Source organism: Heliangelus exortis, chromosome 6 (genome assembly GCF_036169615.1).
Source record: "Heliangelus exortis chromosome 6, bHelExo1.hap1, whole genome shotgun sequence".
NCBI lineage: Eukaryota > Metazoa > Chordata > Aves > Apodiformes > Trochilidae > Heliangelus > Heliangelus exortis.
Genome location: NC_092427.1, coordinates 18505244 through 18531277, shown reverse-complemented (window position 1 = coordinate 18531277; position 26034 = coordinate 18505244). Strand labels below are relative to the sequence as shown.

Genomic DNA, 26034 nt, shown 5'->3' with positions numbered 1-26034 from the left:
AAGTCAATTTTAGTAAAAACTCCTACGATAACTGAACAGCATCCATAGCAAAACCCAGATTTATTACAGGTACCTAAGTACTTAACAATACAGATAAGCAACTAATGAGCAGATTATGGGCCTTAATCCTAAATCGATGGATGCTAAGCAGATTCTGTGACTACTTGCAACTTACCAGATCTTCATGATCCTGTTCCTTTAAGTATGCAATACCCCCCTAAGTCCTAAGCTTTGCAACAGCATCTCTGGTTGGTCTAGAATATTTCATTATCTCAGCATCTCTCAGCATTATCTCAGCATGGACATATAACTTTACAGTGGCATAAAAGGAGCTGTACATGGCACATCCTATTCCTCCATCCCCACAAGGAAAGCTTGAGGTACATAAAAACTATTTACTGCTTTTCTGTGTCCTTGCTGTGGGTGGGCTGGGAGAGGCACCCAGATAGGAACCTGAACAACTTATTGATCACGCAGCTGGTGAAATTTGTGGAAAGAAAAGGGCTAATATTCAAAGATTTCAGGGTTCTAAACCAAGCCCATCAGAGCTGGGTACAGATGACCTTATTTCCAAAGGAAGATGGCAGGAACCTCATGAAAAGAAAAAGGCAAATTTCTGCTTTCATATGTAAAGTCAAGAGTGGCAAATGATTAACTGATCATTTACTCTGCTGTAGTTTTTTCACTGTTATTTTGTGTACCAGACACTAGGCACCCTTTTCTGTGCAGGCCTGTCATGAACCAAATCGTGTATCACTTATTTGCACACTGGGTGAAGCACCCATTTTTGGGACATTCAAACCAGTCACGATCTAAAATCTCCCAAATGACCGTGTGCTAAGTGAGAGTTCATCTCCACCTGCCCAAACCTGAGCTCTGAAGAGAAGCACCAGTACAACCAGTGCCAGGCAGTGCCTCTGACCCCTCTGCTCCCACCACCAGGCAGTTCCATCACCAAAGCCTCCACCGGAGCAACCCGCTGGGCCTCCAGGGTGCCCGGGCAGGACCCTGCGCTGGAGTCCCCAATCTCCGTGCTCCTGTGTTTCTCCTTCCCCCCTGCCCGGAGCAGCCGTGCCCTCCTCGCCACGCTCCCCCTGGTGTCACCGCGGGTGAGGGACCCGCACCAGAGTGCCACCAGGACAGCATCACGGGCACTGCGGGACTTCTCCAAGCAGGAAGCACAGATCAGCCTCCGAGTTACGGTTTCACCCCATTCCCCGTCCCTCTCAGACCCTCTCAGCCCCCACCACAGCTTCACCACGCCCAGGCGGGGGTGATGGCCTCAGGGACCCTGCGGAGCCACACCGGGCGCTGCGGTGACAGCCCGCGAGGGCCACCGCGTGGGGCTGCACGGCATCCCCGCAGCTCCAGGGACCCAGCGCCGGCCCTTTCCGCCGCCAGCCCCGCCTCAGCCGGCCCCGCCGGGCCGCTCCGCCCCGCCCTACCCCGCCCGCCCCATGACGGTTCTCCCGTACCTTGCCGCCCGCCGCGCTCCAGCCGCCCGCACCGGGCACGGGGCCGGGGCCGGACTCGGGGAGCGGCGGCGGATCCCGGGGGGGCCATGGCCGGGGGGCGGCGCGGTGGAGCCGCGGGCGTTTGGCCTTCCCCACCATGGCGGACAACGCGGCGGAAGGGGACGGGCGGGCCTGGGCTGCACCTCTCCCGCCCCGAGACCGCCCTAGCCCGGGCGGGCCCTATCGGGTGGCAGCGGGAGGGGGTTCGGACCTCCAGGGGAGGGGCAGATCCCAAGCAATATCTCCTCAGCAGCTCTGATCCCCCCCACTTCGCCGCTGTTTAATCGGAAGCGTAATCGTCGCAACTTGAACACCTGGGTTCTGCCGGCGGTTCTGGAAATGGAAACAGGTGGAGGGCGTTCAGAGCCAAACCTCGAGGGTCTGCAGCACAGCTGAAGCCTGGTATGAGCTCCTGGAAGGGCTGAGTCCCCTTGGCAGCACCAGCTTGAGAGCAGAATGCCCTGGGAGTACAGAAAACTCGAACTCTTTGCAAAAGTTATTTCCTCAGTTGCAGCACCAGAAAAGGCCCAACAAGCCCCTGTGGAGCCTGAGCACATACTTGACCATGTGGTCATGGACCCAGGTGGATGCCTCAACGTGGCCTCAGCCACAGCTGCACTTGTCCATACACAAGAGAGGGTGAATGCAAAGCTGCTTCACTGTTGGGTGAACAAAAAGTTCCAGCTTTGGGAACTGCGTTGGGTTTTGATCTTAAAAAGCTCCAACTTTCAAGTTGGTTAACGTCTCTTCCTTTGCCAAATGGTCTTTGTCTGCCCCCTTGGAGACATCAGGGTCCTGCGTCCCCAGCATCGCTTCAGGGATACCCTGGGTAGTGTTTTTCTACTGTTCTTTTGCAACTTAAAAAAAATAATAGTAGTAAAAAGCTAATACCAAAATACACGGTGAATGTCATGTTGTTCTTGCCACTTGACAGTACAACCAATGTGCTGCTCATTCAGCTCGAATATGGCAGTGGTAAGGACACACCAGGGAAGATCTAATGATCTTCAGGAAGGTAATGCTGGGAAAACCTGCTGTAGACTAGAAGCAAAGCACCAAACTGACATTTCTGACAACAAACTCGACAAAATCAACAACTCTGAGAAGTAACTGTTCTGAGAGTACACTGCTGGATGCTCTGCTCCCCACCCCAGCTGCTTCAGAGCATCCTGCAAAGACCACAATCCCACTGTCAGAGGCAGGGGAAATACAATCCCATCTAGTAAAAGTATAATTAAAAAGAGGAACTAACAAAAATAAATATGCTTCAAAGAAAATAGCAAAAAAGGAATGCTTAACAGCTTAAAAAGTTTGTAGTGACGTTGGGGAGCATACGTGCCGTAACCAAGCACATATATGTCTCCAAAGGATGCCCACCCCCTTTAACTGCATCAGCCATAAATAGCATCAAGGAGAAATAAAACAAAGCAACAAAAAGACATCCTCTAAAAAGTAGAAGTTGTTCCCAAACTGTGAAGTATCGAAGATAAAAACCTCAAGCAGCTGAAACCCATACCAAAGGAGCATGGTTCTTGATGGCTGCAGGGGGCAGCAAGCAGAAGTTGGACATCAGCATCCTAATGCTGCCTGCTCCAGCCCTAAATTGCTTCTGCTTGTCCCATGTGCAGCTGTGAGAGCACAGACAGAGCATAAGAGTAACTACTCATTGGCTAATACATGTAGTAAAGAGCCAGGACTAACAAGCTACAAGTCAAAGCACTGGTGTGCTGGAAGTGGGGGGGGGGTGGAGTGGTGGGACAGACAATGTGTTGAGGGTCCCCTGGGAATCCCTAGGGACAGTGCTTTGCTGTGGATATCCACTTAAGGCCAAAGCTGCAAGAAAGCATGAGGAACAGGTTGGGAGGAACTGGGAAGACATCCAAGGGTCAGTTTTGGGCTACAAGGACCCATGGTGTACCCATGGGATACCCATTCTGCTCCTGCTGCTCCAAGCCCCCCCCCCACCCCCTTTTTCCCTCAGCTTTCTGTCAGTGGGAGCAGAGTGGCTTGAGACAAACACTTAAATAACTGGAGAGAAAAGAACAATCCAATAAAGGCCTTACACAACACAAAAGGAAAAATTACGACAGCTCATCCCACTCAAGCACACTTCCTTCTTCTAGATCTGCAGCCAGCAATGCTGCCAGGCAGCCCCACCAACTTCCCCAACTTCATCTCCCCCTAGCCCACCCACTCTCAGGCTGTGAGCTGCTCTGCAGCACCCATCTGCAGCTACTCAGGCTTCCTGAGCAAGCTGGAGTAAGCAATCCAGCTCCCAGTGGGCTCATTCTTGGGCTCCATCCCCACCACATCCTGCATGAGCCAGGAGATAGCTGCTCCTGTGCTCCTATCCCACAGGACACCTTTCTACAATGCTGTCTAGCTACACCCAGCACCTGGCTGGGATGAAATCAGCCCAGAGCTCTATTGTCCACTTCAATGAAATTGCTGACCCATAGAGTATTCATCAGGGCTCAGAAATTTGCTGCTAGCTCTGCATTTCTCTTTGCTTGCTGCAAAAATAAGCCCATCTCTGTAACTCTAAGACAGCAGCAAGTGAACTGAATCAGCATCTTATTAAGTATCACACTCTCAACATTAAGGGAACCTACAGAGCAATAAACAAAAGTTTCACATTAGTTATCTTTATAAAATATCTATGATCCTGTAGGTTTTCTAAACAACTTTTGTTTTTCACTTCAGTGGACTAAAGAGGTTAACATTGTAGCCAGAAATGTGTGTCTCTCTGCCTGGAGAAATACTGTTGTGAGTGTGTTGGGAGGAGCTATCACAGCCTGCACAACAAGCTTTGAAGGCTGCTTTAAAAAACAAACATACAGACCTGAGTTATGCCACAGTGAGAAGGGAACCAGCATCCTCTACTGAGTGAGGAGGCCTCGCTACACGAGCAAAAATTTCAGACACCAACACAGAGTCCAAGGAAAGCAAGCTCCCTCTCTTCTCTGAATCCAGGGGCTACTGGCAGCTCCCAATGGATCCACTTTCCATAGAATCATAGAACAGAATCATTCAGATTGGAAAAGACCTCTAAGATGAAGTCCAACCATCAACCCAGCACCACCATCCCCACCAAACCCTGTTCTAAAGCTCCAGGTCTACATGGTTTTTTTTTAACACCTCCAGGGATGGTGACTCCACCACTGCCCTGGACAGACTGTTCCAAAACTTGACCACTCTTTCAGTAAAGAAATTGTTCCTAATATCTAATGTGAACCTGCTCTGATGCAACTTGAGGCCATTTCCTTGTGTCCTATCACTGCTTATGACCTAACACCAGACCTATTAACCCAATGGGGAATGGGCTGAGCCTTGGTGGTGCTGTGAAGGGTTCAAAGTGGGGCAAAAAGGGCAGTGTTGGGTTCGGGTCCCTTCCCTGGGTGCAGTGGGAGGGCTGAAGACTGCCCCTCCCCTGCCCCTCGCACTGTAGTCCATGGAGGAGATGTGCCCCAGCCTCACAGGGCTGGATGTTTTGTCAGTCCTTTGGCCAGTGTGAGTGGGGTTAGTTGGGTTTGAGGGGGAACACACCCTCTCACAGCCACCTCTCTGACTTCCTCCTTTCTCCCCCAGCCAACTACAACAGAAATAGGAAGGAAGGACTGAGGTGCGTTGCAAAGCTTCTGATGCCTGGCTGCATTTCCCAGCCAGGTTTGAGAAATTGAGATCATCCTCATTCCAGCCCCAGCACAGGACAGAAGAGAGGGCTTGATCTGAGGTGAGTACAGTATTTGCATTTTCTTTGTTTCTGGCTCCCCTTTTTTAGAGGCGGGAGGGGGATAGGCAGTTGGGCGACAAGGCGGGTACATAGCTCTGGTGTTTCCAGTTTAATTGGAATTGTTTTAATAATTCCTGATCTGACCTCCCCTTGCTAATTTCCTTAGATGGCCTTAGATGGCCTTCAGGTAGCTCAGCACGGAGTCCCTCTGGCATGTGGCATGGCGTGGTGGTCAGCCCACACAGCCTTTACAAAGGCAGCTTGCCTGGTCTGTAAAGTTTTGCTGTTGGAGGATTTAAGTGTGGAACTGCAGGTGATTACTGAGGGAATGGGAGGAGTGTCAGACCCCACACAACCCCTTCCTCGCCACCCCATGGGCCTGGAAAGCAGAGCAGAGAGGGTGCAGTGTGCCCCTTCCCCCCCCTTCCCTGCACCCTCACACATGGCACTGGGGAGAGCAGCTCTGGCTGTGTGCCCGGCCAGCAGTACCTGGCAAGCACCAAGGGGTGACACCTGCTCCCCTATCAGGAACCCCCTCATCCTGATGGGATCCTGTACAAGCATCTGCTGCCAGCTGCAGGATGTGGTGGCTCTGGCCAGCATGGTGTTAGGCCAGCAGGGACTGCCACTCAGTACAGTACCACCAAAGGCACACTGGCACAGGGACCATCCTGGAGGGCCTGGGAGGAGAGGTGGGAAAGGGGGTAAGACCCTAGCTATTCTTCATCTCTCCATATGCTGTGCACATCAGCTGCTCTGCTGATGACCACTGGAAATGCCTGGAAGCTTCAGGAAGGCAACAGAAGCTGTTGTCAAGCTAGCCATGGGGAGAGCTGGTCCTTTCCAAAATCTTCCTGGCTCCTGGATGCAGACCAAACACGGGGCACACCCCAGATGTCAGGGAAAGCAGCCTGGTTTTCCGTGCTCCAATCCTCAGCCTGGAGAAAGAGACCGTGTGAACTCTCAGAGGCTTCCTGCCCTGCAGCCAGCACAGACATCAATACACAGCCTCTGCAAGGCGTGGGAAGGCTTTAAATGGTGCATTTTGCTGTCACATCCTGCTTCACACAGTGGTTTTGCACTTTTTCTGTCATCACCCTTGTGCTGTTTCAGTTGCAAGTGATCTAGGGTGTGCCCTCAGGCAGGTCCCCGGGGCTCTGCTAAGCCCAGGGACACTGTCCTGCAACTCTGCAAACCCAGCAGCCATGTCACCCAAGGGGTGATGCCCACTGAAAATCAGGCATGGGAAATGTCTTCTCTGCTCTTCAAACTCCCAGACTACCCAGGGCATGACAGCCAGTGGGACAGCCTTTTCCCACCTGCACAGGGGTCTGACCCACAGAGACCAAACAGTACCAAGCCCCAGATTCCCAGGGCAGGGCAAGGGTCCAATGTGTTACCCAGGGGACCCTGGCACTCAGAGGCAAGGTACAGGATGGGCAGAAATATTTCTTCTTCCTATGTGATTTCATATTACTTTTTTCTCTTTTAAAAAATTCCTCTTTTCTCACTTCCTTATGCACATCTATGTTGTAAGGCCATGACTTTGTTGGTTTTTTTTTCAGGGCCTTGCTGGGGCATTACAAGAAATGAGAGTGTTAAAGGAGATGATCTCATTGATACTACGGGAAGAACTTAAAAATCACTCTGTGAGAGTGATTTAGCAAACTTTATGGGTAGCATAGATTTCTGGGATCAGGAGATGTTCTTTGGAGAAAGAAACAAGTAGTACGAGCATCTAGAATAAGCACTGTGAGAAACCTGGTGTAACTGAGCAAGTACTTGTGGGTTTTCAATCATGTGCTTGGTGTCCTTCTCCGGTAAGAAATGTGCAGCCACCTCCCTAGACTCAAGGTCAGAGCTGCCACCCACAGCATCGTGTTCAGACCTCCCTTCCCATGTGGGTCTGACTCTAACACCACGTCTCCCTTCCTCACCCTGCACATCACGCAACAGGGAGCCTGATGGTGGCCACACTGACAGGCTGGACCTCACCATGCAGTGCGAGCCAGCCTCTCTGCTTCCCCTGGAGATGTGACTGCATCTCTCCTAGGATGTCAGTCACCTATGCCATGATATTGCAAAAGCTCACTTGATAGAAACCCTCATCAAGAAAACTTACAATAATTCACTAGCTGAAATACTTTCAGGCCCTCTCACAAAAAGAAGGGCACTGAGTTGCTGGAGTGAGTCCAGAGAAGGACAGTGGAGCTGGGAAAGGGTCTGGAGCACATGACTTACAAGGAGCAGCTGAGGGAACTGGGGCTGTTTAGCCTAGAGAAAAGGAAGCTGAGGGGAGGCCTCACACTCTACAAGGAAGTTGGAATGAGGTGGGTCCTCTCTTCTCCCACATAACCAGTGATAGGAAGAGAGTAAATGGCTTCAAGTTGCACCAGGTTCAGATTGGATATTAGAAGAAATTTTTTCACTGAAAGGGTAATTAAATACTGGCACAGGGTGCTTAGGGAGGAGGTGGAGTCACCGTTCCTGGAGGTGTTCAAAAAACATGTGGATGTGGCACTTCAGCACTTGGTTTAGTTGGCATGGTGGTGTTGGGCTGACAGTTGGACTTGATGATCTTCAAGGTCTTTTCTGACCTTAATGATTCTATGATTCTAAGTAGCCCTAGAATTTCTTCTCCACGTATCCAGCACACCTTGCTAGATATAGAAATAGTCTTTTTGTTAATTTTGATTCTAATTTTCATATAAATACCATTTAACACAGAAGCTATAAAAATCCCACACCTAGTACAAACTAAATGCAGTGCTTAAGGTCTTCCAATGTTCCATAGATGTAACCAGACAGGTCTAAGAGTCTGGATAAAAACCATACCAAGCTCTGCACCAGGTCAGCTGAGTGCATAGCTACACAATGCAAGTTCCTTGTTATCTGACTTCCACATTTAGTCCAAAAACCAGGTCTTTTGGAAACCAACTTATTTTTCTAATAGTGCCTGCCAGGACAATAGGACAGCTGTGGGAAGGGAATGTTGCCCTGGGGCCACCATCCCCTGAAGCTGCTTTCTAGAGGGCTTGAGGGCTCCCTTCCCTGCAGCTGCCATGCACCAGGTGGTCACAGGGATGGTTTTTGTCTTGCAGAAAATGTTGCGTGATTGTTGCCTCCAACTGCTGGTGGTAACCTGGGTGCTGATGCTGGTGATGGCAGGTGAGCCTCCACCTCCCTTTCCTCACTGCCTTCCCCTCTTCCACCCCGATTTCTGCTCCATGGTAGTGGGGATGTGGGAATGAGAGGTGTGCAAGGGACAGATCTTGCATCTCGTGGGATCTGGAGTTAACTCAAGCTAGCCCTGAGGGGACAGAGGGATAGAGAGGTAGGCGAGGACCCTGCCAGGGTCCTCAGCATGGGTTTTATGGGAAGGGTGGACTCAGGACAGCATGGGTTCCAAGTGCTTGTTGTTGGAACACCAACTCTGCCTTCTACTGTGTGGTGCAGTCAATACACTAGAGGGAAGGGATGCCATCCAGAGGGACCTTGGCAGGCTCAAGAACTGGTCTTGTGCAAACTGCATGAAGTCCAACAAGGCCAAGCGTAAGGTTCTGCACCTGAGTTGAGGCAATCCCATGCACAAATACAGGTTGGGAGGAGAAAGTTGGGTTGAGGACAGCCCTGAGGAGAGGACTTGGAGGTGATGGTGGAGCAGAAGTTTAACATGAGCCATCAGTGTGTGCTTGTATCCCAGAAAGCCAACTGTGTCCTGGGCTGCATCAAAAGAAGCACAGACAGTCAGTCAAGGGAGGAGATTCTCCCCCGCTGCTCTGCTCTTGTGAGACCCCACCTGGAGTACTGTGTCCAGTTCTGGAGTCTCCAGCATAAGAAGGAGACAGAGCTCCTGGAATATGTCCAGAGGAGAGCCAGAAAAATGATCTGAGAGCTGAACACCTCCCCTATGAAGACAGGCTGAGAAAGTTGAGGTTGTTCAGCCTGGAGAAGAGGAGGCTCCAAGGTGACCTAATAGGGACTTTCCAATATCTGAAGGGAACCTATGAGAAAGCTGGGGTAGGGATTTTTACAAGGGGAAATGGTTTAAGTATTGAAGATGGGAGGTTTAGGTTAGACATTAGGAAAAAATTCTTTTATTTGAGGGTGGTGATACCCTAGGACAGGCTGCCCAAGGGTGTTGTGGCTGCCCCATCTCTGGAACTGTCCAAGGCCAGGTTGGATGGGGCCTTGAGCAACCTGGTCTGGTGGGAGATGTCCCTGCCCATGCAGGGGGGTTGGAACTGGATGATCTTTAAGGTCTCCATTCCAACCCTAGCTAGTCTATTATTCTGTGATCTCTCTGTTTCAGCTTTTGCCATGGAGTGCCCCAAGATTAAGGTGGGGACATGCAAGGACTGCATCCAGTCTGGTCCTGGCTGTGCCTGGTGCAAGAAACCGGTAGGTCCACGTGGCCTTTTGCAGTGTCACCCCCAGCAGTCAGCTGGGGAGTGATCACCCTGCCCTTCAAATGAGTGTTTCATGTCCTACATGGTGGATGGGTCCAGGAGGGATCTGACAGACACAACCCTTCAATCTTCCTTTTTCCAACAATAGCCTGGATATCAGGTTCGGAAGTTGGGTCACCTTGTAACAAGCCTGTTCACCTCCTGTTCCTCTGATTTTTTCCTGCTGATGTTGCAACACACAGAATTTCACTAAAGCTGGTGAGCCAGACTCCGTCCGCTGTGACACCATTGAGCAGCTGCAGCAGAGGGGATGCCCACTCAACAAGATTGAGTTTCCAGTCAACAAAATTACAAGGACACGAGACCATGCCTTAAGCAGTGACATACAGCTGACTCCCCAGGAGGCACACCTGAAACTGAGGATAGGTATGGTCTGCCTGGCATTTCCAACACCCTTCTACTGGCCCAGGGCTCAGCCAGGATGCAGTGGCATGTCACACCCCACATTTCCTCTCCTTTTCTTCCAAAAGAGAGGAAGATCCCAACAGGGCTGAAGTGGGCAACGGGGCAAGATGTGAGCCATAACACAGCACCTGTCCCTGCCCCACAGGCCAGCCTGCTGTATTTGAGGTGAAGTTTCGCCGTGCCGTAGGGTATCCCATTGATCTCTACTACCTCATGGACCTCTCCTACTCAATGCTGGATGACCTGCAAAAGGTGAAGAAACTGGGAGGGGAGCTGCTCAGGGCACTGGAGAGCACGACCCCTTCTCGACGCATAGGTGAGAGCCTGACTTTGGCATGGAACCCTGGCACAGCAGTTTGCTGCCAGGAAGAGCCATGGGGCTGGAGCAGGGTACAGGCAGTGGGGCAGCATGACCCATCCTCTGCTCTGCTGGGTTGGAGAGCGTGATGGGGCAAGGGATGAGGACATGTCTCTGCCTGCCTTCCCCTGACACCGAGGTCCTGGATGTCCTTAGGGTTTGGCTCCTTCGTGGACAAAACAGTGCTGCCCTTTGTGAACACCCACCCCAAGAAGCTGCAGAACCCCTGCCCCAATAAGGACGAGCAGTGCCAGCCTCCCTTTGCCTTCAAGCACATCCTCTCGCTGACTGACGACGCCAAGAAGTTCGAGAGCGAAGTGGGGAAGCAGTTTATCTCAGGAAACCTGGATGCCCCAGAGGGGGGGCTCGATGCCATGATGCAGGCAGCAGTGTGTGGGGTGAGTCCCCATGGCTGCCCTACTGCCAGCAGCTGTGGGCAACCATCAGGACCACAACCTGTGGTCACACACCATCCCTCAGGAGGTGGCTCTGCCCCTCTCCAGGAGGAAGCCCATCATATGTCAGTCCTGATTCAAAGCAGGGCAGGTTATTTGGGGGGAGGGAAAGAGAGAGCATCTCACTTCAGCCTCTGGCTAACCCACCTCCTCTGTGCCCCCAGCCCCACAGTGTGGCAAACACGAGACTTGGCAATACATACTGTGGCAAGGGCAGTACCGTGCCACTGGCACCATCCCCCTGGTCTTGTTCAGGGACACCAGGGTCTCCTTGTCACTTGCAGGACTTGATTGGCTGGCGCAATGTCACCCGTTTGCTCGTGTTTGCTACCGACGATGGCTTCCACTTCGCTGGTGATGGCAAGCTAGCAGGCATCCTGATCCCCAACGATGGCAAGTGCCACTTGGAGGACAACATGTACAAAAAGAGCAACGAGTTTGTAAGTACTTGCGGGCCGCTCAGTGGCTCTGCACCCTCAGCCTTGCTTCCCCAGGCAGAAAAAACGTCACATAAAAAGCCTGTTGCTGAGGCCACAAGGTCAGCATAATTTCCATAGTTTGGCCTGTGAAACCCAAGCTGTCCACCCATCTGCTGTTGGGGGACATCACGCTGATTGTGGCATCCCCCTCCCCACCTAGGACTACCCATCTGTTGGCCAGCTGGTCCAGAAACTTGCCGAAAACAATATTCAGCCCATTTTTGCTGTCACCAGAAAGGTGGTGGACGTTTACAAGGTAAGGAGACTTCAGGTGGCCCAGATGCCTCCCACCCCTCCCCAGGATGACAGAAATGGCTGTGCATGTCCTCCTGCCCCCTGCTCTGCTGTCATACAGAGGAGACCGCTCTCCTCTTTGCTCTCTGTTGGCAGAGACTCAGTGAGATGATCCCAAAGTCAGCGGTGGGGGAACTGAATGAGGACTCCAGCAACATCATTGAACTCATCCAAGTGGCCTACAACGTAAGTGTTGGAGGAGGCTGTGTTTTGCCTGTCTCACTGGGCTCAGAGCAGTGAAAGGTTCCCTGATGTGCCTTCACCATCAGCAGTCAGGACTAGATTTTTGTGAATAGGACATGCTGAGTTCCTCTGTCCACCACAAGCAAGAGGTTCCCACCTCTCCAATGCTATCACCTGCCTTTCAGAACCACCCCAGGCATCTGAGACCTTAGCCTAGGGTGCTACCATCCCTTATTCCCTGGGCTGGGGGGAGGCCCTGATGTGCAACTCCACACCCCCTTGTTTTGTTCTCCTCTTGGACTGATTTTGCCACCATTTCCCCACAGAACCTCTCCTCGCAGATCATCCTGGACCACTCCCCCCTGCCAGATGTCCTGGATGTCAAATATGATTCCATCTGCAGTAATGGCAAGTCTCTCTCAGATGAAGAAAGAGGGCAGTGTGACAATGTCAAGATCAATGAGGAGGTAAGTTCCTCCATACCAGGAAAGCCCCATGGTTCTCAGGGTTCCTGATGCCCATCCTGTTTAACAGTAAGAACCCATCTTGTTGTTCCAGACTTTCTGGTTACAGTCATAAATTAACAAGAGTGTGAAAAACGCTGCATGATGAGGGAATCCTTCATTGCACTAGATGTGCTTGTGCTCAGCCTGGGGTCAACACCACCCGTTGATTGCTGAAGCTACCAGAATGCCCTTCTCTTTCTTACTCTGCACTTTCTAGGTGATCTTCAAAGTGAAGGTCACGGCCAAGGAGTGCATCAAAAGTCAATCCTTCACCATCCGGCCCCTGGGCTTCACAGACACCCTCACTGTCCACCTGGAGAGCTACTGCAACTGCAGCTGCAATGATCAGCCCAACCCAGATGATTGCAGTGGAAACGGTAACGTCATCTGTGGGATCTGCAGGTACATCTTGTCCCGTTCCAAATACTGTTTCAAACGCTGCCAGAGCTGGGGAGCTGCAAGGCAAATCAGAGAGCCAAGCTGAGGGCAGCTGCGTGGTGCACTTGGTTCCTCCAAGGACATTTGTGCCTGCAGAATGTGGGGCTGGGTGAGGATTCAGCAGAGGTGTGTACGTACACACGGACATTAGCTGTGTACTGGATCTGCAGCTTTGCACTGTTTTCTTATTTATTGAGGTGGTTTACATTTGTGGAAGCAAGGGAAGGCTATCGGGGAAGTCTCTGCTGCTGTCCTAAGAGCACCCACCCACCTGTCCATGTAACTACCCACATATCCATCCAACTGTCCCCCAACCCACCCATCAAGCAGATAGAAAACCTCACTCTGGGGCTGTAGTTCCCACAGGCATTTAAGTGCAATTATTGCTTTATGGTCCCCTCAGTGACAAGGAGAGGATAAGACTGGGTTTCCTCAGGAAACACTCAGATCTCTTTGGCAAGAGTTTTGAAACTATAACAACAGTAATTTCTAGGCAACTGCTTGGTGTTGTAAATATGACTAGCAGGGAAAGCAGCATTTCTGAGGTTTCCTCCTGATCAGCCAGCCTGCTCCGGCACAGAGTTAGTGTCAACACACCATAGCTGGTTTTCAGCAACTATGATTTGTTGCTGATGTCCCAGATTTGTTCTATTTTGGCTGAGGTCTGGGCACTAGACGTGCCCCACAGAATTTCTTGTGGCCACTGACCTAAGCTTGCTCCTCTCCTTTGGTGGTAGCTGCAATTCAGGCTACACAGGGAAGAACTGTGAGTGTGAAACCAAAGGAAAGACCAGTAAGGAACTGGAGGGCAGCTGCCGGAAGGACAACAGCTCAGTCATCTGCTCAGGGCTGGGGGACTGCGTGTGTGGGCAGTGCTACTGCCATGACAGTGACGTGCCCAACAAGGAGATCTACGGCCCCTACTGCGAATGTGACAACATGAACTGCGAGTTTCACAATGGTTTCCTCTGTGGTGGCAAAGGTGATGCATCTCTTTGTGTGGCGGATTCTCCTCTGGGGCACCGCTTAGAAAGACTGAATCCCCAGGCACATGCTGCCTTTTCCAATCAAATCCCAAGTGGGTGGGTTTGGGGGTCCTGGGTCCCACTGCAGCAGCCTGCGGGACCATCCCGTGGAGGGCGCTATGGAGGGGGCAGGCTAGATGATGTTCTTCATGCACAGGCAGAGGGAAGGCAACATGGCTACGGGTAGGATCCTGCTCTGGAAAGTTTTCCTTCTTGCAGAACGTGGGAGCTGTGACTGTGGGAAGTGCAAGTGCTCGGAGGAGTACGAAGGCAGTGCCTGCCAGTGCAAGAAGTCGACAGAAGGCTGCTTGAACGCCCGTCGCAATGTGTGCAGCCTCCGTGGGACCTGCCACTGCAACCAGTGCCAGTGCTGGGAGGGCTACCAGCCCCCCCTCTGCGAGGAGTGCCCTGGCTGCCCCTCACCCTGCAGCAGATATGTGTGAGTGACGTGGGTGGAGATGACACAGGGGGTGGTGAGGATCCCCCCCATCCCCAGAGCAGGTGCAGCCCTGCCTGTGCTTGGGCAGACGAGGGGGCCTCTGCTCCCACAGGAGTGAGCTGTGGGCACCTGCTTTTCAGCTCCTGTGTGGAGTGCAAGGCCTTCCAGAGTGGCCCCTTTGAGAAGAACTGCTCCCAGGCCTGCCCCAACATCCAGGTGACGGAGGGTTTGACAAAGGAGAAGAAAAGCAAGCACTGCAGAGAGAAGGACTCCCAGAACTGCTGGATCACCTTCCGCATGTTCCAGGAGGACGGCGACATGTACAGCGCTACCTATGATCCTAAAAAAGGTATCCCAGTCTTGCTCCTTCTTCCCCTCCGCAGGCAGGCTGCCAGCTATGCCATGGTGGTGGCCTCACCACCTCGACAAGCGCTGCAGCTGGATGCCATCTGTCTGTCCCACAGAGTGCCCAGAGCCTCCCAATGTTGCACTGATCGTGGGTGGCACCATTGCCGGCGTGGCCCTCATCGGCCTGGTGCTCCTGCTCATCTGGCGGCTCCTGATGGAATTGTTTGACCGCCGGGAATACCGCCGGTTCGAGAAGGAGAAGGCCAGGGCCAAGTGGAATGACGTAAGAGAGCCCATCCACAGTATTGGGGTGTGCTGGGACGTTCACATACATGTGGTGGGGACACCCTCTCCAGAGGCAGGCACTCCTTGGTGGCCAGTTTTGCAGCCTGGCTGGATTTTGGAGGGGGCTGAAGTTCTTCTGAAGCCTGTAGGTTCTTCTGCCTGTAGAGTCTGCACCCTTGACATTGGGTCGGGTGGGGTGGGTAATGCCCCACTGAAAATCTGTTACAGCACAACCATGTGGGCCTTTTATCTTTCTCCCTCCAGGCTGATAACCCCCTCTTCAAGAGTGCCACCACCACGATCGTGAACCCCAGGTTCAACGGGCAATGAAGCAAAGCAGTGCCCGTAGCTGTAGGAGCCACTCTTAAATAAGGAAATGCCAAGCTAAGGAAATCTCAAACTAAGGTTCCCACCTCTTCCTCTTCCTCCTGTTGGTTTGTTCCCTTCTTCCAAGAGGCCACCAGCATGTCAGGCACTGGCTGAGGGGCTGCACTGCACATGGCAAGCGCCCCATGGTTGGGTTAGTGGAGCTGGGAGAAGGGAACAGATACAGCTTTGCTGTGGATGGGACTGGAGAGCAGGTCTGACCAGTGGACACATGCAACAGCTTCTGTATCATTTACCAACTGCCTCAGCTCTTGATTTTAACTCTGCCTTCTGGCAGGAGTCTTGTACATCAAGCCCCAAGACCAGCTGAGTATGCAGCGCACTTCTAGCTTTGACTTGGAGCTGGGATTTCAAAACTGCCATTTCCTTTCTGCTCTAGCAGGATTTGCTTCCAGGCTGTGCCAAGCCTTCTACTGTGCACTGGTCTCCACCACTATGTCTGCCCTACCTTCTAAAGCATGCACTGCTGAGTTGGATGTGGAGTGTCTGGAGGTCTGCTCTGGAGGGTGCAGTGAGGTGATAGGCCTCAAGGGCTAGCAAGCACTTTTGTTTGGGGGTGAAGAACAACCAGAAAACATGCACTGAATCTTTTTTCCAAATCATCAGATGCTTACTGGTGTCAACTCCTACCAGAGCTAGCTTGGGCAATGTTCTCCTTGGGTTCCTGCAAGCTGGGTTTACCTCTGTCAGGCCTTGAGCCCTGTGCCTGGCAAGGAGGCAAGGGAGCAACCCTTTCAACTATGAAACATTGTCACATGAAATATTGTCTGCATCTCTGAGCTCAGCCACAGCTTCTTCCACCACCCTCAGGGCCAGGTCTGCTCCCTGCTCCATGAGCACAGCAGGAGTGCCAAGGGCCAGGCCTGCAAAAAACCTGGCAGTACCCAGGGCATCTGCAACTCAGCTCTGTTCCAAACCATTACTCTTACATTGTGGGGTTATTCCTATGAAATAGTGGTACAATCCCATGTTTTGTTTAAGTCTGGGAAGAATTTTCATATCGTTGTATTGTGTCACATCTTCAGTTGCTCTCCAAAGAAGTTTAATGTTAATAAAAATTAATATATAAATACATCTGTCCTGCTAAGAATCACATGGAATCACAAAATCAGTGTTAAGGGTCAAGAGGGACCTCTGGAGATCATCTAATTCCAGCTCCCCTGACAGAGCAGGTTCACTTTTATTACAACCAGGAACTCCCCTTCCTTTTAAGCCACTTGTGTGCCAAAGGGAAGACTTCCAATACTCTTCAGATAATGGGACCAACCCCAAAAATTTTCCACCCAGAAGTCCAAGTCCCGTGCCAGCCTCTTTATGAGCAGGAAGGTGCCGCCCAGTCCTGCTGCCCCCATGACCAAGAGCCCTCGATTAATTATCTGTAAGTGCAAAGAGAAACCCACCATTATTAGAGGTTTGCTCCTGTCCTTCAGCATCATGCCAAGTCTTCACACCTGCACCCACCTGCCAATGTCCCACCACCAAACCCCACACCTTCCATCTGAGAAGTTGCTGAGGTTCATGGCATGGGGCACCACCACTAACCAACCTTTTTCTGCCATTTCCAGCGCTGAAGTGCCTCATGGTAGCGAATCCTGGTGAAAGTCACCTGGGAGGGTTGCAGGAAGATGTCACCACCTCAAAGCCAGCCAGGAAGAGCTCCCAGTGGCTCAGGCAGTGGGAACCAAGGTGCTGGCCCTACCATAGTGTACAGCGGGACAATGGTGGAAGGCATGAGGGTATGGAGGAAGTTGTCTACGTGCTTCCGGAAGATGAACCACGTTGAATTCACGTGCTCACGCATCTGTGACAAAGCAACCACCACCCTTTTGCAAAGCACCTTGGCAGAGCTCTCCTGCTTTTGCTAGCTCTCCCACTGCCTGTCCCAGGGGTCACCATGGGGAGCAAGGCCTCCTCAACCACAGTGACATTCCCAAGGAGTTAGTCTAACTTCTGGCAGAATCAGAGCTCTTGCTAGAGCCCCTGCCCACTGTGTGCATCCTAACAGAGTGCCACTGTGTGCACAGCCCAAGGACCCAGGAGTCTCACCTACCTCTATGTAGTTGTACATGGCTAAATCTGAGATGGCATGGTCATCCGGCACCCTCAGCCTGGAGAACTCAGGGAGGCAGGCACCTAGGAGGAGAAAGCAGCCACTCCCAACTGGGTCCCCAGCAGGGTACCCAGCTGCCTTCAGCTGCAGGGGCATCCTCCTCTGCTCTTGCTCCTCCCTGGCCACCTCACTCACCAAGGTCATTGTGGAACTGGTCCATTAATTCATCAAAAACCAGACAATCCTCAAAGCCCTGTGAGGAAAATTAGAGAGTGAATAGGCAAAAGGAGCCATGCATTCATGAGAAGTGCTCTCACAGATGCTTAGCTAGTGGAGCTGTTTGCAGCAAGCAAGGTCCCACTGACCACAACTTCAGGGCTGGAATTGTACTCTAGGACATTGTGCCAGGGGGCTCACAGAGAAATGCAGGGCATTGTCTTCCCTGGCAGCCTGGGGCTGCCCTGATGGATCCCCCCTCCCATGTGACCTTCTGCACTATGGGAAAGTGGCACCCCCACCCCATCCTTTCTCCTCCTTGGGGGACAGCGAGGTCCTATGAGCAGCCAGGTGCCTGAGGGGAGCTCAACACCTGCTGATGCAGAGGACATTGGACTGTGACACAGGCCAGCCCATAAACTCTGTGGACCTGTACTCTAAACCCAAGTATTTCTGGGTGAAAATAGTGGGGACCAACTGCTGTGGCCCAGGGCCAGCCATGGACTTACTGCGTTCATGCCCTGTCCATAGAAGGGCACGATGGCATGGGCAGCATCTCCCATCAGCACGCAGCTGGAGGCAAGGTGGTAGGGGGAGCACTTCACAGAGATCATGGCCTGGGCTGGCAGCAAAAAGTAATGGTGCTTCAGCTCTCGCCTTCAGGCAAAACAACAGATACTTCACTTGTGGGACCACAAGAGACCAGAAGAGCAAGTCATGCCATACCCAGACTCAGGAAGCCAGGACCATGGGCACTGTCAGCATTGGGAGGTAAAAAGCCTTCACTAGGATAGTTAGGAAAAATGTGGAGGCTGCAAAACTTGTTTCATTAACTTCTCCCTATGCACCAAATGGGGTTTTTTTTCCGCAGGTTTTAAGCTCTGCACACAACTTGACCTGTAAGCCTGTCATTGACATCTCAGTCTTCTTACCATGAGCTGTGGAGACTGGCAGTCACTGCAGGAAGGATGTCTAAGGATATCTGTACTAGAGGATATCTAAGTTAAGTTTGTATGAAGTCCTGTCATACTTAAGAGGAAAGGAAACTGCCTAAACACAGCTGAGACCCTTCCTATCAGCCAAAGAAAGAAGTCCCAAACAGATAACAAAAGCCCCAAGACAGCACAGGTCCACCAGAAACTGGCTACATCCAGCTGCTGGACCAGGTTTTCAGAGGGGACACAGTGTGGCCCCTGATCTGTTTGCTCCCCCTACTTCAGACCTGTGGGCCATGGTGATCCACCCCCACAGTATGCACAACCCCATGGCCCAGCAGCTTCAGCAGAGGCTCCATCACCAGGACCCCCAAGGCTGGGTGGAGATGTATCACCCACTTCTGGCACTGCCTTGATGAAGGAGAGGGGGAGATGGGAACACTTACTCTCCAATGAGGGGGATGGCATCTGGGAAGTGGGTCTGGAAAAAATCTAGCACTTGTTCTTCTGTCTTGAGCTTCTCAAATTCCTCAAAGGGCATGAAGAGGGTGCAGGTGAAGGACTTGTCCTGCCAGGTGGGGAGGGAAGTTAGAAAGAAGCCGAGGGGCCACAGAGAGCACCTGGCAGCAGGAGCAGCATCTCAGTGCCCAAACTGTCACCCAGCAGTCACAGTGACCTCCCTGTGCAGGTTTCCCAAGGTGGGCTTGCACACAGCAGGGAAAGGCAGAAATGGGCGGCATGTGACCTGCCATAGGCCCAGCACACTGCCTTGGTGCTCTTGTGCCTGGTTTACAACATCCAGCTGCAGAGAGCTGGGTCTGGGGGGGTTGAGTGGGCTTGAATGTACACGAAGACAGAAGTGGCACAGGTCCCTGCTCAGTTCTGTGAGACAGCAATGGCTCTGGGGGTCCTGCCCTGTACCACCCCAGGCTCTGGGACACCTGGCACAGACTGAGGGTCCTTCCTGGCACCTTCTTGGCCCTCCCAACCCCTACCGTGTGCCTGCAACCCCAGGAAGTTCACCCCCAGTATCTCCATCCCATACCCCAAGGGAGCATGGCCATGAATTATCACCATGTTGGGCAGTGCAATCATCATGAAGGTGTTCCTTGGCCAGATATGGAGGTAGTTTGGTTCCATGGCAAACTGAAAGAGAAGGAAAATCATTTTATGTTACTGTCCTGCACTGCTCAACTTCTCCAGCCCAGCCTCTGGTTCCCCTCCACAGCAGCACAACAGTTCCCATCATCTGTGAAGACACATTGGCCACAGGGCCACTTTCTGGAACCTGATACTTCAAGAAAACACAGAGCAAGAGAAAGAGGAAAGGGTAGGAGAGGTGGGAAAAACTCTGTCAGTTTGCAACTGCTGGTGTCCTCACAGACATGTTCTGGTGTCCCAAGGACCTCTCAGAGCTAGGGTTAAATCCACCACTTCAGTGCAGGCTCTCTAGGATTTTTGCAGCCAGGTATCAAGACAATGATCCCAACACTGTAAGAAGAAATGCCTGCCTACTTCTAGGAAGGTTTTAAATCCTTGGCTGGGGCCCAAGTGAGAAATTAATTTCTGGAACTGCTGTAGCACAGCCACCATGAGAGGGGAGTAGTATCCTATCTGCAAAGGTGGTAGCAGCCACCAGGATGGGCATACTTACATCTCCATCCTTGGGAGGGATGCTCAGCTCCATATATCCATGAGGAATGTACTCATGACTGTAGTTAAAGCGTGTTTGCCTCATGAACTGCTTTCTGACTGTGGAGAAGGCTCCATCACATCCCACTATGAGATCGTAGGTGACTTCCAGTGGCTGCTGCTTAGATCTGAAACAAGAAAGTTCCTGAGATCAGTCCTGCTGTAATGCTAGGCTGGCTCAGCACCGCTGGGCACAGTGGATCTACCTTTTACAAAATACCACATCCAGTGTCACTAAGCTTCTAGCGTGAGGGAAGGCTGAGTTTCACTGACTGAGCAGCTCAGCATGAGGATAAGTGATGGTCCTGTAGGTTATGATAAGCATGGCTCTACCTGAGCTGTTGGGATAATGCTGCTGTTTCACAGAGCCCACATCCCCAGGTGGTTGGGTACATGACCAGAACTTAACTGTGGGACAAGGTCCTTAGCCACCCTCCCTGATGTGCAATCTGTCCCTGGAAACCAGTGCTGTAGAGGCTGGGACATTTATTCCCTGCCCAGATCAGCAAGTGTGGGGCTAAGCCTGCTTACTGCCAGGCTGCTGGGGAGTTAGAGAGTTGCTTAGTTTTTCAGCCTCCCCACAAACCTTGCTTTGATGTGCTACTTTTCCATAGCTGACACCAAGTTTTGCCCAAGTTGTTTGGGAATAACACACCATTTTCAGCCTGAGATTGCTCAATTGTTTGAAGTTTTATGAATGATTAAGCAGAAACTGACCAAACACAGCACTTGATCCCAGGCTGGCTGAGGGATTACCTGTTTATGGTTAATGTCCCCAACTCTGCGTTGCACCCCAGGAGCTTGTGTCCAAAGTACAGTTTAGCATTGGAGTACTTCTCAGCAGCTGTGAAAGGACAACTAAATGGAGAGGCTTGTACAGTGACCCAAAAAATATTTCCAATTGATCTCTAAATTATAGGGGCTTTTGCCATTACAGCAAATAATATTGCTGTGCTGGGTGATGGCCGGTGGGCAGGACACACTGGGACTGTGTTTGGTCAACTCTGGTGAAAACTATATTTAAAAAGAGCATAGAATTCTGCAGACATTTCTTCCTTCCCTACAATGTCATGAATCATTGGGTGGTTTCCACCATCACTACGTTGTATTTCAGAATGGGATGCAGTGTCTGTAATCAGTGGGGAATTTGGGAAAATTTGGGGAAATTTGGCTTGGCTCCAATCTGTAGTTGTGTCTGTACAAGCAAGGGTCACAGAAAATGCTACAAACCATGTTAAGACTTAGGAGTTATCTCCTGCTTTGGACTGTGAAGTTCTGCCTGCACCCGGAGCTGAAGCAGCTCCCACGTAAGGGCAAACGCTGCAGAGCTGCTCCTCAGGGGTTCCTGCACATGCAGAAAAGCCTTGGGGGAACTTACTTGAATATCCTTTTGTGGCAGAGAAGCAGCAGAGACACAACACAGATTTTATTCTTTAAAACACAGCTAGCACTAAATTGTCACTTTCTGAGAGCCAGATTATGCCGAACTCATCAGCAAAGAGAGCCTGGGGCCCACAGTCTCCTGGTCATGGGTCAAACCCTAAATCCTTGGTGAACAGGATGTAAAAGGGTTTGCAAACTGGCCTGGTGACCTACCTGTTAGCAGCTCTCTGTTTAGGTTTGCTCTGTCCACAGAGAGAATGTACTGCAAGGCAAACAAACATGAGGTTCAGGAGGCACTGCTGCAGGATGCTCTGCATGGCTGGATGAGAAACCCTGCCCTCTCCAAACAGCCCCATGAGATCACACAAACCCCTTCCCACTCCCAGCACCCTTTCTAGGAGCTTGGGCCCCAGGCTGTCCATCACACAGAGCTACAAATGCCACCAAAGACTCCTCATGCTCTACAAGGCATCTCTGAGTGCTACCAGACCAGTACCTGGTGCTTTTTCCCATAGGGAATGGAGTACTTCTTCCCTGAAGGTGTATGTATCCTCCTTGCACGCATGGGGATGCCTTTGGACACAATCTAGAAATGGAAAGGAAGATAAGCCAGCCTTCTGGCCAAAACTGTGTTGCTAAGGGGCAAGGAGTGTGACCAAGCACCTTTTCCCTGTGCTCTGGGCAGGATGGCACACTCTCTGCTCATCCAGGTTTGTGTTGCTACCTAAGTTACTGGGGGAGATTTTACAGGGCTGTCAACACCAACGCATTACATTTTACTGAGATTACTTACAGGCTCATTCTCCTAAAATCAGTGCAAATGTATTTTTTGATAGAAGGGACATTAAAAGGCTCACAGTGCTGGACAGGGCAGGAGGGGACAGCCAGATGACATGCTGGTGCTGGGATACAACTTGTCAAAGCCTGGGCTCCTTCTCTGCAAGGAGCCAGGGCCAGGGGATCCCAACCCTGCTGGATGTTAACCAGTGGCAAGCACCCTGCAGAGGAATTTGGGGCTCTGAGCCAGGTGGGGTGTGCAGAAGTCAGCGTGCACAGATTTCAGAGATCAGCCCAAAGCTCAAGATTTTGTGGGAAAATACAAATCTGGCCATGCCAGCGGGGAAACCAACACCCTTTATTGCATCCTGCTGGTACTCCAGCTCTTTTGGGAGTTCACCTGCTCCTGCCCTGTTTGCCCTCACCCTCCAGGATTTAGGAGAGCCTGGTGGAGAGATGAGCTGTTGTCTGAGTGTTGGTCTTCTGGGTAAGCACCCTCTGCCATGAGCAGAGCCCAGGTGCCTAAGGTTGGGCCAGATCTCCATTTGCAGCTGTGCCAGGAAACAACAGAGAGCCAGGCTACAGGCATGCAGGGAGAGATGTCTGCCTCATGAAAGCAGAGCTGCTGCTGCTGCAGTGGCCCCTCTGTGCCTTGGGATCACAGAAAACCCTGTCCATCACCAGCTGAAATCGACAGTGTTTTAACCACAGTGACCCCACCACCACCAGAAGCTGCCAGGTACCTGCTCTTCCATCCCAACAGCTTGGAGTGCTTGGCGTCCTCTGTGGGACAGGGCCAAGTTAATGCTCCTGCCACGGGTAAAGCTGGTCACCCGGATATCTGCATGGAAAGAGAAGCTGGAAAAGAGCTGCATAGAAAGAGAAGAGATACCAATCCCACAGCGTGGTGCAAACAGCATCTCCCATGTCCCTGCAGTGACCACAGGTGGGGCAGTGGTGAGTCCCCACCCCCCTGCTCTGCCTGCAGAGAGAGCAGGTCTCAGAGGGCATGTTCTGCTGTCAGGAAGGCAGCTCCTCAGCTCCCAGGGCTGCTTCCTCCATGCCACCTCTAGCCTGGAAGAATCTGCAGCCAAGCACTGCAAAGGGAACACAGGATCCTGACACCTCCCCACAGTGCTGGAGGAGACATTGTCACCAGGAGGCATTTCCCTTATAAACAGAGAAACCTGAGCAATCAATGCTTGGCAGTTTCTGCTGAAACCCACAGACTGATGCTTTTTGGGACACTGGCAGGCCACTTTCTCCACCACTGTTCAGATAGAAATGCCTTGGTGCTAGCCTGTTCCTCCACCAAATGGCCTCACTCAGGCTTCCCAGGCCAATGTGTGTGGCACAGCCTCACAATGGTAGGTTTCAAGGTTGCATCTCAGCACAAGAAATGGGCCAAAAACTGGAGCAAAGTGGTAAAATCCATCCAACTCAGAGGATAGGTAAGAGTAACCAGAGGCTTTGGGAACCTGTGAAACTTCTGTCATAAAGAACATCCAGCAAAGAGTTTAACAGTTTTAACTGTTAAACTGGTGAAACCAGTGGTGAAACCACTGCTTTAACCATGGTGAAAAGTTGTTTGCTCTTGCTCTGAGCCTGGAAGAGTTACCAGAGGGACCACAAGTCACACAAGGCTTCTCTTCCCTTTGCTGCACCTTTGAGTTGAGTTTCACCTTCTATGGAGCCATTTTTATCTGCAGTTGGCTTGACATTTCTGCCCAGGTTTTATTTGTCTGTCAGCTGATGCACACTGAAGGCAAAACATTTCTCTCCCTATCAACCAGTACCTGGGCTCTGAATCACCATTTCTCTGTTCTGGTGCCCTGTGGATCTGGAGGCTTCTGGAAAGTACTCTGTACCTCCTTCTGCCCTTCTCACCACCAGCCCTCTTCACCACCCATGGTAGTGGTTACAAGTCAAGTCGCTGCTTTTAGTCCTAGCAGAGATGCTGCAGCATTAACACCAGCCATTGCTTCCCACCTTCTGATCCAGGTAAGGATTGGTATCAATCAAGAACACAAGAAAAGGCATCATTTTAGTAGCTGAAGGGCAGGTTGCTTCCACACAAGACAACATATTGCAACTAAATGGTCTGTCCCACCACAGGAGCAAAATGGAAGAATGAAAAGAATAGCCCCAAACTGCCACACTTTCAGATTTCATTTTCTTTTTGCACTTTCCATAAACTCACACACAGTTCCTCTTTTGCTTCTTCAAGCACTGTGATGAGTAAAGGGACATAAAGGGAAACGTAGTACTAAATCTTACCTTCTCTGGCTTCATAAACATCAACATGGAAACCTCTCCTAGCAAAGAAGCAGGCATTTAATGCCCCCACCTGCAAGAGATGGATTAGGAATGGTGAATGATTGGTTTCACTAGTAGCTATATCACAGATCACTACTGAGGTACATCAAGGGGAGATAGTGGTCAGGGGATGCAGCTCAGCGTATACAGGAAGACCCTTTGATGAACAAATAAAAAGAATTTCTTCCTGGAGAGAAGCCCCCTGCCCCCCCTAATGTGCTGGCAGAGCCTCCGAGGCAAAACTCATGGTATAAAGTCACACCACTTTCAGGGCTCATTTACACCCAATGATTAATTGCAGCAGGGCTAACCCACTCAGCCAGAGACAGCAGGAGCCAATACAGGCAAACTCCCTGCTCCTCTCCAGACTATATTTATCTTCCTCAATAGAATTTTAGAGTGCTGCAGCATCCCCTTGGGAACATGGCAGGGGAAGATAGACCTGTGCAAAAGCAAGATGTTACCTTAAAAAGGACAGCACACCTATGTCTTGCTTGTTATTTAAATGGATGGCTGTCTTTTTCTTGTTTAATTTCCACCATGAATCACTATCAGAACTACAGACTCTTGTCTCATGACTCTTTTCCAGCAGCACAGGGACCAAGCAGCTAACAGCAAAAAAAAGTCATTTAGGTGCTGCAATATTCCACACTGGAATATTCCTGAGCTGCTGAAATGAGCCTTGGGAACCCAACCCTGCCATCCAGAGAAGGAATGATTTTAAGAAAAATATTCACCCCACAGCCAAGCCATGCTCTTACAGCCCTGGCTCCCCAGCAAGTGGAACCAGGCAGCAGCCAAATTTGTGTTTCCTACCAGGCCCCCGCCAACAATCGCGACTCTTTTCCCCCGTGGGTCACCGTGCTCCATCGCTGGGGCAGCCCCCGGGGTTCCAGGTTCTTGCTGCTGCCTCCCTGCTCCCTGTCCTGCTGTGCTGCCCTGGCCAGAGGGGAGGAGAAGGAGAAGGACGTGGGTGGCTGAGTCACACCAGGGCTCTTCTTCCCTGGTTCATATTAATGTTTAACTCCCAGACTAGAGACTGAATCAGCCCGGCCACATGGCCAGCCAGACTGAGCCTTAGGTGAAGAGACCTGAATGTGGCATCATTCAGATGGACCTTAATAAAAGGCCTCTTTTGAACACTGTAAAGCAATTCTGCAGCCATCAGGGACCTCCTAACAAAACATACACAGAGCAAGAGAATTTGCATCTGCTGGGCTTGTGCTGGTGCTTCAGTGGGCTGCAACCCCAGAGGCACTAGGGGGATGATGTGGAGTAACTCCTGGAGTCACACTGGATGTGAGCCACGGTGCCTGCCCAGGGGGCTGATCCCATCTGCAAGGACAT

The 26034-nt window shown here is 51.4% G+C and overlaps 3 protein-coding genes across 6 annotated transcripts in view; 1 reads left to right on the top strand and 2 right to left on the bottom strand.

Annotated features, from left to right (window-relative positions):
• SLX9 (SLX9 ribosome biogenesis factor) overlaps positions 1 to 1646 on the bottom strand; it is a 54220-nt gene extending 52574 nt beyond the window's left edge. The window contains exon 1 of the mRNA XM_071746952.1: positions 1476 to 1646. Within this exon, the coding sequence (XP_071603053.1) occupies positions 1476 to 1613 (138 nt within the window). The 5' untranslated portion in view covers positions 1614 to 1646. The remainder of the gene's footprint in view (positions 1 to 1475) is intronic.
• Positions 1647 to 5096: 3450 nt separating this feature from the next.
• Positions 5097 to 16390, top strand: ITGB2 (integrin subunit beta 2). Its single transcript, XM_071746920.1, has 16 exons — positions 5097 to 5247; positions 8349 to 8415; positions 9560 to 9648; positions 9899 to 10082; positions 10267 to 10437; positions 10636 to 10877; positions 11219 to 11374; positions 11574 to 11669; positions 11804 to 11893; positions 12217 to 12357; positions 12614 to 12798; positions 13572 to 13816; positions 14079 to 14298; positions 14439 to 14647; positions 14763 to 14929; positions 15196 to 16390. The coding sequence occupies exons 2-16, from the start codon at positions 8352 to 8354 to the stop codon at positions 15259 to 15261; spliced, it is 2325 nt and encodes a 774-aa protein (XP_071603021.1). The 5' UTR covers positions 5097 to 5247; positions 8349 to 8351; the 3' UTR covers positions 15262 to 16390.
• On the bottom strand, positions 16344 to 25660 carry KMO (kynurenine 3-monooxygenase). Of its 4 annotated transcripts, XM_071746925.1 has the most exons (16): positions 25504 to 25623; positions 24649 to 24718; positions 24168 to 24363; positions 23115 to 23212; positions 22091 to 22180; positions 21808 to 21856; positions 20968 to 21055; positions 20174 to 20339; positions 19594 to 19665; positions 18966 to 19087; positions 18094 to 18241; positions 17564 to 17621; positions 17369 to 17451; positions 17018 to 17119; positions 16865 to 16924; positions 16344 to 16694 (listed from the first exon to the last, which is right to left on the bottom strand). In XM_071746925.1, the coding sequence occupies exons 3-16, from the start codon at positions 24184 to 24186 to the stop codon at positions 16527 to 16529; spliced, it is 1323 nt and encodes a 440-aa protein (XP_071603026.1). In that variant the 5' UTR covers positions 24187 to 24363; positions 24649 to 24718; positions 25504 to 25623; the 3' UTR covers positions 16344 to 16526. The 4 variants fall into 4 exon arrangements, with proteins under 4 accessions (XP_071603026.1, XP_071603023.1, XP_071603025.1 ...); XM_071746922.1 differs by lacking the exon at positions 24168 to 24363 and having other exon boundaries at positions 25504 to 25660; XM_071746924.1 differs by lacking the exons at positions 17018 to 17119; positions 24168 to 24363 and having other exon boundaries at positions 25504 to 25660.
• Positions 25661 to 26034: the final 374 nt, after the last annotated feature.

Excerpts from the sequence above, each read along its gene's own strand:
- ITGB2 (XM_071746920.1), top strand. The coding sequence starts at position 8,352 with ATGTTGCGTGATTGTTGCCTCCAACTGCTGGTGGTAACCTGGGTGCTG. Across the intron at positions 12,358-12,613 it reads ATGTCAAGATCAATGAGGAG|GTGATCTTCAAAGTGAAGGT; the intron begins GTAAGTTCCTCC and ends TGCACTTTCTAG. Across the intron at positions 12,799-13,571 it reads GTCATCTGTGGGATCTGCAG|CTGCAATTCAGGCTACACAG; the intron begins GTACATCTTGTC and ends CTTTGGTGGTAG.
- KMO (XM_071746922.1), bottom strand. The coding sequence starts at position 25,557 with ATGGAGCACGGTGACCCACGGGGGAAAAGAGTCGCGATTGTTGGCGGG. Across the intron at positions 21,857-22,090 it reads CCTATGGGAAAAAGCACCAG|TACATTCTCTCTGTGGACAG; the intron begins GTACTGGTCTGG and ends TTTGCCTTGCAG. Across the intron at positions 17,622-18,093 it reads ATGGACAGGGCATGAACGCA|GGCTTTGAGGATTGTCTGGT; the intron begins GTAAGTCCATGG and ends TTTTCCTCACAG.